At 33.9% G+C, this 12,532-nt stretch overlaps 1 protein-coding gene across 1 annotated transcript; it reads left to right on the forward strand.

Annotated features, from left to right (window-relative positions):
• Nucleotides 1-10,942: 10,942 nt before the first annotated feature.
• LOC128032497 (toMV resistant protein Tm-2 netted virescent-like) lies at nucleotides 10,943-12,532 on the forward strand. The gene is made up of 2 exons (XM_052620848.1): nucleotides 10,943-11,120; nucleotides 12,339-12,532. Exons 1-2 carry the CDS (start codon nucleotides 10,943-10,945, stop codon nucleotides 12,530-12,532), a joined length of 372 nt encoding a protein of 123 aa, XP_052476808.1.

Raw genomic sequence — 12,532 nt, forward strand, 5'->3', positions numbered from 1 at the left:
TGCACAATCTCAAGGACCCATCATGCTTCTTTTGGAATAACACTGGTGCACCAAATGGGGCTTTAGAAGGTCTAATGAACCCGACATCTAAAAGTTCCCTTAACTGCTTCGGTAATTCCTCCAACTCAGGTGGAGAAATCAGATATGGTGCCCTTGCTGGCGGTTCAGTGTTGGGCAACAACTCAATCTTGTGATCCACCTCCCTCTTAGGTGGCAACGTTTTGGGCAAATCTATGGGCATTACATCTTGAAATGACTTCAACAACTGCTTCACTTCCTTTGGAATTTTCCCCTCGGATTTCTCATCCACATTGTCCCTTAAGGTGACTAAATAGGAGACTTCATTTCTACGTACTTCTTTGGCAAATTGGATTGCCGACAATTTTTTTCCTCCCATGCTTCCCTTTCTTTTCACTCGCATCATATATCAATGGTTCGAATCAGAGATCATCATGTAATTCTTGGAAGGATGAATATCCGTATTAAGTCAGTCAAGTAAGCATAATCCAACCATAAAACCATAATCATCAAGGGGGATTACCTTAATGGTTGCCTTGCCTGTCCACTCGCCAAGCCTGAGTTCCACTCCTTTAGCCACACCCGTTATGGGAATGCTTTTCGAGTTCACTGTTTTGATTGCCGACAATTTTTTTCCTCCCATGCTTCCCTTTCTTTTCACTCGCATTATATATCAATGGTTCGAATCAGAGATCATCATGTAATTCTCGGAAGGATGAATATCCGTATTAAGTCAGTCAAGTAAGCATAATCCAACCATAAAACCATAATCATCAAGGGGGATTACCTTAATGGTTGCCTTGCCTGTCCACTCGCCAAGCCTGAGTTCCACTCCTTTAGCCACACCCGTTATGGGAATGCTTTTCGAGTTCACTGTTTTGATTCGACCCGAATCTTCCTCTATTTTGGGATCGAGTTCCTTTGCCATCTCTTTGGACATAAACAAATCAGACGCACCGGTATCAACAAGGGCATTCAATCTTCTGCCCGCCACGATGTTATCCACAAACATCAGCCCATTACTCGCCTTGTCTTCGACACCACCCAATATCGTACTAAGACTTTTGGTGTCATAATCGGCCTCTTCGCGCTCTTCCATGGCATTCAAAGTGGCTTTCTTTGGACAAACCCTCATCCTATGTGGGCTTTGAAAAAGATAGCATTTCAATAGCCTTTCTTATCCCTTGGTCTACATTCATTAGCCCTTGGAGCTTCGCCATTCTTTTCTAGTTGATCTTTGTCTCATTCACCATTGCCTTTGGGTCTTGGCTTGGGCTTGGAAGCGTCATTATTGTCAAACTTTCTCCCCCCAACATTGTATAAGTTTTCTACCTCGGCCATGGCTACGGTCAAATCAGTGATACCTAGGTGACGAAACTCTTTCTTAGCCCACATTTTTAGCCCATCCTCAAACTAATAAAATGCTTCATTCTCATTCAAGTCTGAGATCTGAAGCATCAACTCACTGAATTCCCGAACGTAATCTCGAATGGTGCCTTGTTGTGTAAGCTGGCGCAACTTAGCATGAGCCTTTTTTTCAGCATGCTGCGAATAAAACTACTTCTTTAACTCTCTTTAAAACTACTCTCAAGTCTCAATACTCGTTCCTCTACGTTTTACATTCGTGGACCTACGTCGCCACCACAAGAGAGCAACATCAGTAAAGTAAATTGAAGCAGTGTTTACTTTAGTGGCATCATCCTCAATGCCCATTGCTCGAAAATATTACTCCAATTCCTACAGGAAGTTATCCACTTCTCTCGCGGACCTAGCCCCCTTGAACTTCTCAGGTTTTAAAACATCTACATGACGTTGCTTCGGTCTCGAAGTTGACATCCTATTTCCCAGGGCAGCCTTACAGATTGTGAGCTCCCCCATAAGTTCAGCAATCTCCTCTTTCATGGAAGTCACCAGGGCCTCAAGAGCTTCGTCCCTTACCGTCAATTTGTCCGAAGTGGATCTAAAAGTGTCCAACACAAATTCCTTGTTGCCTTCCTTCAGTTATTCCATACGGGTTAGGACCACTTCGAGTGTCTTCCTCATGTCACCAACAGACTCCTCGAGACTGACCACTCGATTTTCCAAGCTCGACAACATGGCCCTTGATCGACTAGCCTTTTTTGCCCTCCCACGGGTATCCATTGGCTCATTCTTACCCACTTCTTTCGACATCCTTCAACAATGCTTTCGCAAGACTGCTCTGATACCAACTGTCACGGACTTAAAATTTTTACCTCACAATTCGTGTGGCCTTAGGTAGTTTCTTGCTTCTAAAAATGCCTAAGTTAGCCTAACTCCCACAATATGAGAATTCAATAGAATTCCTCTTTAAAACCAACTCAAACGAAAGCAACTCAAAAATCAAACAAAGATAAAAGAAGAACGAAATAAGAACAAGCCACAAAATATCAAGAACACAAGAGAGAGAGAAATTTGAGTGAATACTCTCAAGAATTCTTATTACTCTTCAAAACTCAACTGATTTACAATGAAGGGAGAGGCCTCTATTTATAGTAGAGCCTCCCCAAATCTAACGGTACAAATCAAGTACATCAACGGCTAAGATCGTAAGGTATCTACAAATCAAATATCTAATATTACAAAATCATATCTTCTAAGATTACATATCATATCTACGATTGCATATCCTGAAAGATTATTTTTCCATATGTGACAAGCTTGTAGATGGGCTTTCAATCTCTTCAAGCAACGGGTCAGTCTGATAGGGCTAAATGACCTCCTTCCCACTTGATGGATCATACGAATACGTCATGGTTGCGGGCTCCCATACGCAACCCATGACACAAGTGGCTCCTAATTTACATGCACAATCAGGTGTATGGTCTTTCAGTAACTAGCTTCAATGTTTCCGTTAGATGCATGAATTTCCAACTGAAAAACAGCTCCCTTTGTTCATGCACATGCGGGTGCATGCTTCCACTATAATAAGCTTCATTGATTCAGCTAAATACATATATGTTCAGCCGCATGAATGTTCAGCTGCATGCTTTAGCTACCTGTTATGACAAATTAAACATTTGATTAAAATAACATCAATACAAATTAAACACACAATTAAATATATAATAAACTAAGACCCATTAATAAATCTGATTTTCTAGTATGCAATAAATCTGTCCGAAATTGGACATACTTAATGGACAAAACAAAGACATGATTTTAATGTGTAATATACTAAGACATGATTTAAATATGTAGCATGCTAAGACAAATTAATGACCGAATAATAATGACACAAAAAACATTTAGACATGTAATTAAAGCTGTAACAGCCTGAAATTGGGCCTAGTCGGAACAGTGGTTTTGGGACCACAAATGTAATATTTTGAAAATTTCTACAGTAAGATATTATCCTTGGTATAGTAAAATAAGGAAATATAGTGATAAAAATGGTAATATTGAGTTATGTCAACATTGGGAAGTATATTATGACATATTAATTCAAGAAAGGACTAAATCGCAAAAGTGAGAAAAGTTTTGTGGGTCAAGAGTAAATATTCAAAATTTGAGGGGTTAAAGTGTAAATACAAAAAAGTTTAAGGACCAAAGGTGTAAATATTTTAAGGGTGGAATGATCTAGAAACTAAGAAAAATGGATGGATTAAGACCAAATTGAAAAAGGTAAAGAATTTTGAGGGACTAAATCATAATTTTACCAACTTAAGTGATGACTCAAGGATGAAATTTTAAAAGATCATGAAGGGCAAAATGGTCATTTAGAAGAGAGAGAAATTTAGAAGATAATGATGATGTTGGAGATATTTTAGATTAAATAAATAAATATTAGTTTATTAATATTTTAATTTGATTTTTAAATATTATTTTATTATTTTATTGTTTAGTATATATATGTGGAAAGAAAGATGAAAAAAAAAACCAACCAACCCATCATCTTCCATGCATCCAACGTGAGGAGAGGAGAGAAAGAAAGAAATTTTTGCTTTCTTTACAATTTGGTCCCTCCTTCAAAAAAAAAAGTTACCATTTTCACTTAGAAATCAAAAGAATTTCCATATTCATCAAGAGAGAAAGATAACAAGGAGATTATGGGGAGCTAGAATATCAAGTTAGATTCAAGAAATAGAAGTTGGAGGAGGGAGAAAATCAAGTTAAAGATTGAAATCAATGGCATAAGGTAAGAGCATCAAGATTTTTATATACCTTTGAGTTTGATATTATTGAAAAAGTAGTAAATTAATGTTAAGGTAGAGTTTCATTATATAAGGTTCTATATTCTTGTTATGTTAGTAAAGGAAATTAGAGAAAGTGATGGAAAATATTGAAGAGAAAGGAAAGGAAAGTGCTATAAATTTAGTTATCAACATTTTACACTACAATAGTTTTGAGACAATGACAATAGTTTGACTTTGAAAATCTATAAAAATCGTATAAATGGAATTAGAGGATGAAAAAATATGAAATTAAAGATTATTGAGTCTATTTTCTCATAGAATAAACGGTGTAAGCAATGTAATTGTAAATTATGAGATATAATAGGTTTTGTGAGATAAGGTCGAATGATTTGGGTTCCCTATCTTGAATTTGGAAAATCATAAAATATTGTATAAAAATAATTAGAGGCTTAAATTTGTAAATACTTAATGAGTATATTTTCAATATAAACAAATGGTAAGATCATTAATATTCTGTATGAGGAGATAAATAATTTTTAGTGAAGAAGGGTTGGGACTGTCAGACAGCAGAACAAGGATGACTTTAAAGAATAAACTGTACTTATTCGCTAAACCAAAAATTCTGAAAATTTTATGATAAGAATATATGTGAGTCTAGTTTCAAAAAAATTAACATATCTTAATTTAGATTTTTGTATCTCAAGATATAAATAATTTAGTGACTATGACTCAAAGTGGACAACTTTGAATGAATATATAAGCAAATGGTGAAATTATAGCTAATGTTACCTATAAGCATGTTATATACATTAAGGATGTGGAATGGAGAGGAGGAGGAGGAAAATATATGATTATTCAACTAGCATGAGTTTTCATTAAAAATGATCAATTTACATGTTTTAGGTTTAGGGACTAAATTGAACAAATGTGAAACATTAAGGGTAAATTTGTAAAAATGTCAAAAAGTGACCAAATTGCATGAAATGAATTGTTTTATGATTTAAATTAGTAAATTGAATGAAATACTAATTTAGATCAAGATTGGGTGGAAATTGAGAAAATAGAAAATTACCAAAATGTCCCTAAATTTTGGTATTTCATAATTTAGCTCGGTAAGTTCGTATGAACTATATTCGTATAATTTTAATTAAAGTGAATGTTATTTGATGATGAATATTATATAGATATGTGTTTTATTATTGAAATTGAATTATTATTGGTAATATGTACAATTATTAGATACAGTGAGATGATTATCGAAAGCTCAATTGTGGTTGGTAGGAAATGTTGCATTATTTATATTGTGAAGAATTATAAAAGCATGTTAATAATTTGAAAGTTTTAATAATTAATGAAATTTTATAACTCGGTTCAATACGTTTACAAGTGTATGTGTTCTGGTAATGCCTCGTACCCTATTCTGGTGTCGAATTTGGGTAAGGGGTGTTACAAAATCTGTAAAAAATTAAAACAAAGTTAATTAAACCAAAATAATTAAGAATGTTTGAAACTTATTCAGCAGCTAGATTAGCTAGCTAAATGGCAAATCAGTTCGAAGTAAAGTGCAAGGGAATTCGACGAGCAATCCCAAGCTCGATCAGTGGAAACCTTTTCCCAAATTTGTCCCACCAAAGTCGAATTTGCTTCTTTGATTGCTTGGATCGAGCTCGATTAGTTGGACCAGTTTGTAGCTTGATTGGATCTCGATTGGAGTCTGTTGAGTCCTCGGGCTGGTTTGTATCACATGCTCTTCCCCTCTTCCCCTCTTCCCCATCTTTTCTTCTTTCTTTCCCCTGCCAAATATGCAGTCAATATGCCAATCCAAAAAAAGTAGCTACCTTTTAAAATTTCCAAATTTTTGGGTTTCAAGGTTAAAAAGCACTTACAGCCACTATTGGTTGTAGCTGTACCATCCACTGCTGCTAAAGAACTTAATAGCAGTGTTAACAAATTTCACATCAAGGACCGCATACGCTAGTAATAATATAAAACAAAATAGTGTCGATAGCATTCCACTATGTCTGTAAACTGATACCATTTAAAAAATTGGATCAAAGAGAGTAACAAGCAATAGGATCAAAAACAGAAAATCAAATATAGCAGAGTGAGTGCAAAGGCAGAGAGTAGATAACATTAACCGAGCCCTAACTCAAAATCTGATGACTCAAGTTTCAAATTTTACCTTAATTAATATTATGCTATTTGGTTTGATCTGTCGGAAGCTTGAAGACGGAAACTGGAGGAGGAGGAGAATTGGGCAAGACTGGCCAGAGTTGTTGTGAGAAGCTTGATTTCGAGAATTTTAGGAGAGACTTTAGGAAATATAATTTTACTACTTCTATGAATCTATACCCATGTAAATCATCGATGTGTGTTTTTTTTTTAAATAAGCAGGACTAATTTCAAAATGCATGAATAAAACTGTTTGTTTTTAAGGGGACTCGAACTTTTTTGAAAATTGAATTAAACCCCTCCCAATTTTTTTCATCCAATTAAATCTCTAATCTAAAGGAAATTAACTAAATAAGCCTTTTGACTGATATTGACTGTTAGTATTTAACATAAATACTGATGTGATCGTTAACAAACGTCACGTCAGAGCCATTTTTAACATGGTACAACCACATGCCTATTGCCACGTTCGCAAAAAATAAAAAACTAGTTATTTTAAAAATAATTACACAATGAGTCTGGATAATTAGTTGTCCAAGTTTTTTTGAACATTGACACATATTTGTCTATATTCATTCTAGAAGTATAAAAGCATAAAAATAAATAAATTTTATAAAATTATTAGAAACTATTTAAAAGAATAAAACTTTATAAATTTATAATAAAAATATTATAAAAATATTAGAAATTTATTTAAAATCATTAAATTTTTTTTAATTTATAAAAAATTAAAATTTATAAAAATTATTAGAAATTAATTTAAAATCATAAAATTTTAGAAAATTTAGAAAATTTTATAAACTATTAGAAACTAATTGAAAAACTTACTCTAACACAAGCCTACTCTAATGTCATGAGGCTAAAACTTTAATTTGACAAATCGCGTGGCTTTAAGCTATTCATTTACTTCAAATTCGCCTAAGTCAGCCTAGCTCTCAAAAGACAAGAATTCTCCCGGAAATTCTCTAAGGCGTTGAAAAATATAGCGAAAGCAACTCAAAACAAAAAGAGCAACAAAAGAGTTGAAAAGCCACAAGAAAGCAATGTACACCAAGTGTTTAGGTATACACTCTCAAATATATTCTTTAACTATCAACGGGATGATTACAAATGAAGGGAAATGTGCCTATTTGTAGTTGAGCTCCCCTATATCCAACAGTATAGATTGAATTAAATTGTCACACCTGATTTTCCAGGATGCCCGAACTCAAAGAAGAGTCAGGGAGCTAATTGAATAGTATCAGAAAGTTGGGGACACTAGCAATAAATTTAGAGAATTAAGTGGCTAGTTAGGAGAAACTTAGACTCCAAAACTAGTTTGGTTTGATTGGGACCGACTAGTGACATAATAGGAAACATAATAATTAGGATTGTGTGGTGATAACGATCTGTGAAGATCGTGCCATAAGGGTATATATATAGGTAGAAGGATGACAGAAGAGGGAATTTATTAATTCTATTTACCCATTCTTCTTTCAAAAATCGTCGTCTTTTTCTTCAATTGTCCTGAAGAAGAAGAGGCTGTACTTGCGGGAGACTCTGCATGTTGTAGTAGTCATGGGCATGGATGTCCGGAGAGGAGAAAAATTGATGGACTGTTGCTAGGTCTAAGAAGGCATTAGAATTCGAGAAAGCCAAGGTGACAAGGATAAGGAAAAAATGTGAGTTTCTACACCCTGCTTCTAGGTGATAAATGATGATATGCTACTTGTATGAACTAGGGAATGCATGAAGAGTATTTTATGCATGAATGATGTTGTTGAGTCATGACAAGTTGAATATTGTTGCTTTAAGATAGATGATGATTAGATGAATATATTGCATGATAACTATGGGGAAAAAACTCAATAGGATAGATAAAGTTAGGAGGGGAAATGAGGAGTGAACTGTTGGAAAATTGGGTTTGAAAAACGCAGCAAAAAATAAGTTTACAGAAAATCTAGAGTTCTATTTTTTTTCAAACAGGTTTACAGCAAAAAAATAGGTTTGTAACCACGAAACCTAACCATTCCCTAAAGAGAATGTAACAATGTGTAATAAATTCGAAAGACATGATCTTTGACATGGATGTATTGAATTGGACTATAATAATAGTCATGGTAGACGATCGTAATAAATTTTCTCACCACCAGATGTGAAAAATAAAGAAAACAAGAAAATAACAAGAATTCGCAAAAACTCTTTAAGAAGAGAGACAACTTATGTATGAAAAGTCATTGGTTATGTACCTGTTGTACACTTGGAAAATAACATTCACTCTCAAAGTTTGCTATTAATAGATTTTGATTGGATTCAATGTCTACTACTAAAGTTTAATTTGCTTACTTCTTATCGTCAAGACTCAACGTAGAACAAAATAATGTATGTTTTTAAATATTAAATCAACCTGATATATGATTTAAATATGTTGAGATAATCTTCTTTTTAAGTTTTGATTACATGTGTTACATTTTGTTTTAAGCATCTTATTTGTTCATGAAAATGAATATTAACTGATTTATTTATGTCTCTATAGTAGGTTTTATAATTAAATAATATATTTAAAACATATCTAGTATGCAAATTTATGTTAACAAACCAATGATTTTTACGGTTATTGATTTGATTTAGTTCAAAGAATTGTTAAATGTAGTAGTTCATACATTATATATTATTCCATTTGTTAATTATTTAGAGAAATAACACGAGCAATTGTAAATGAAAAGTTCTATGAGTTTGAATGGTTGGATTTTGAATTAAATTTCATGCATGTTATGATGATTGTTTTGAAAAAAATTGCTAGTTTTTCATTATGTCATATTTTTATGTTTGAGATGTGACATTTATTGATATATGCTTGTTTCTATACATGACCTAGACAATTATTCTTGGTAGTTAATTGATAATGCAAAACTCTTGTTAAAAGGGTTTTAAATGTATTTTGAATTAAACTCGAGACTTTTCGCATCCGAAGCGAGAATCATACTACTAGACCAAATGCCTTACATTTAAAGATTTGGCGTATTCTCTAAAGTGAATATTGCATATAACTATTTAGAAATTATATTTATTGGCTTCGTGGCATTATAAACTTCACATTGATAGTAAAATTATCAGTTTGTTACAATTTAGTACAATTGAAACAAATGTTAAAGTAAACCAGAAGTTTACTGATACAAATGCATTTACTACTTGACGTGACCAGTTAGACCATTCTGGATCATATTTGATGTGAAAATTAGTTTAGAATTCATATGGACATCCATTTGTTCTGAATGAAATTTGATTGTTCTCATTTAAGGAATTCTCATTTGTTGCCTTGATCGATACCAGAGAAATTTTCATCAAATCTGTAATAACAGGTTTGGACCACATGGCCAATTTTGCCATATAATTGTCACTACGGTCTAGAACAAGACCAACCACGACCATTATCACGAAACCAGTCTCTTCCTTGCCATTTGTGTCATTGCTTAAACTCCTGAGGATATCTTTGGAGTCTTCAGTATGTTTTGATCTTGCTACTGCATCTTGTTTATGGTAAGATGCCAAATTAGCTTGTAAAAGGACTTATGTTAGTAGAGCCAGCTGTCGTGCTTCACAATCAAGAAGCATCACAATCAGTAAGTCAAGGGACATAGGAGTTGCTGAGGCAATCACACGAATGGACTCATATTCCATCGAAAGACCAACCAAGATAATGCTAACTTGTTCATGTTCAGTAACCAGAATACCAGCTGCAATTAGCCTATCACTCAGACTCTTTACTTTGAACAAATATTATTTGATAGTAAGATTTGTTTTCTTGAACGAGTATAAAGCATGGCCCATACTCGAGATTTTGATGTTGGACTTGGCACCAAACTGTCTTTCAATGGTTGTCCAGACTTCAAAACTAGTATTGGCCGTCGTGAGATACATCAAGACATCATGTGTGACCGTGTACAATAGCCAGGAGGCAAGAAACTTGTCCTATTTCTTATGAACAAGATAGGCAGGGCTTTCAATTAATTGACCCTCGTTCCTATCATAAGTGGAGAAGGAACAAAAACCGTGCCTAAAACAAACCTCTAAAGATCGCATCCTTCAAGAATCAATAAAATTTGATGCTTCCATAAGAGAAAATTATTGTCACCGAGTTTGATTGTGTCATGTTTGGAGAATTAATGAACTGTCTGCAAAGCGATACTGCCTTGACCCTACGAATGAATTGCTTTCCCAGTGTTGGAGGAATGACGAGGAGTATCAACCACTGGAATAGCCTTTGTAGCCATGAAACAGAAAAATAAAAATCTAGTTATACCAAGAAAATACTAGCTCTTGATACCATGTTAGATTCAGTGATAAAGAAGATAAGAAGAATTGTTTATTAATCTCATGAACCCACTTGAATATAGTAGTGAGAGTATTTAATACAAAGATAATAGCTAACAGCTAAATACTTTGTTTAACAACTATCTAACTCATTTAACTAACTGCAACAGTAATAGTAACTGATGAAATACTCATAACAAAATGCATTTCGATGTTAATTCTGGGTGTGTGTTTCTAATCATTTTGTTGTCAAAACCATTTTAAAGGAGATGTTAGAAAATTTTATCAGAGATATTCCTCAAAATATGAATGCATTGATAAATATACTCAAGAAGAAGATTGGACAGGCCAAACGAGGTAAGGAACAGATCAAGTATCTTCTTGTGCTTGATGATGTATGGAGTGTTGAAAAATGGGATGAACTGAAGAATCATCTTATGGGAATCAATAAAAATGGTGGGAATGGAGTTATTGTAACAACACGTATTCAAAATGTAGCATGAAAAGTGCAAGCATTTCCAAATCAAATTCATCAACCAGGAAGACTAGAAGATGAAGAATGCTGGTCCATAATTAAAGAATGAGCATTGATGGCCTCCTTAATGTCTCACGAATTAGAGTTAATTGCAAAGGAAATTGCTAAACAGTGTCGAGGTGTGCCATTGGTAGCTAACATTATTGGAGAGACAATGAGCAACATTAAAATGAATCCTCGCGCATGGTTGGAAATTCAAAAAAGTGGTGCATGAGGTTCATCGAAAAGTGTGCTAAAAGTGGAAAGTGTGTTAAAATTAAGTTTTGATCACTTGTCTTCTCCATCTTTGAAGAAATACTTTGTGTACTATGTCATGTTCCCTAAAGATTATTGCTTTGGAAAAAAATTTGATCCAACTGTAGATGGCTGAAGGGTTTCTTGGCAGTTCTATTGTTTCAAATACTTGAATGAATGGTAATCAAATTCATTGTTTCAAGATGTCCAGAAGAACACTTGCCGGAATATTCTTACATTCAAAATACACGACTCGGTGCATGATTTATCTTTGTCTGTGTCAAAGTTTGATACATTATTGTTTCAAGAAAATTTCAGTCTCACCCTTATTGAGTGTTCTCATATCCGTCACTTAATTTTGGATGTGATAGGGAATCATTACAAAAAATTTTAACTGCATTTACTCCAAAATTATACTCATTGTTTTCAGAGATTGATGTGTCTAAGAAACTATCAAAAAGCTTCACAAGATTAAAATTTCTAAAGTTTGTGTGTGCTACTAATATTTGTGAGTTTCTAGATTCCCTTGGAGAATTAAAGCACTTGAGGTATTTGGGCATCTATAGACTTTTATCAAAGCACTGCCTAAGTCCACAGCCAAAATTTACAATCTGCAAACATTGAGGCTTTTAGGTTTACTGAGTCTTACCTTTTTGGATAAATTGGAAAATCTGATAAGCTTGAAGCACTTGTATTTTGATAGAAAAGAGCTTCAGCCAGTTAATATTGGAAACCTAACTTGTCTTCAAGTATTACCCATATTTTTTGTGGGTTCAAAAAGGGGACGTTCAATTAAGGAGTTAGGATCCCTAAAGGAATTGCGTGGAGAACTGAAGATATGCGATCTTGGGGGTGTTAGAGACAAGCAAAAGGCTAATGGAGCAATTTTACATCTTAAAAAACAATATGCAAGTTGATAATTGATTTTGAAGGGAGTAATAGTGGGAGTAGTGGTTATAACAGTGAGGAAGTGATGGAAGGTCTCAAAACCCACACAAATTTGCAAAGCTTAGCTGTTAGCAATTATCAAGGTGAAAGCTTTCCCTCATGGATGTTAAAACCTGTTGGTGATTCTAATACTGGTTTGTTTTTGCTTAACATTTTAATAGAGCTAAAGTTTTCCTAA

This window comes from Gossypium raimondii, chromosome 9, assembly GCF_025698545.1.
Source record: "Gossypium raimondii isolate GPD5lz chromosome 9, ASM2569854v1, whole genome shotgun sequence".
In the NCBI taxonomy this organism is placed as follows: Eukaryota; Viridiplantae; Streptophyta; class Magnoliopsida; order Malvales; family Malvaceae; genus Gossypium; species Gossypium raimondii.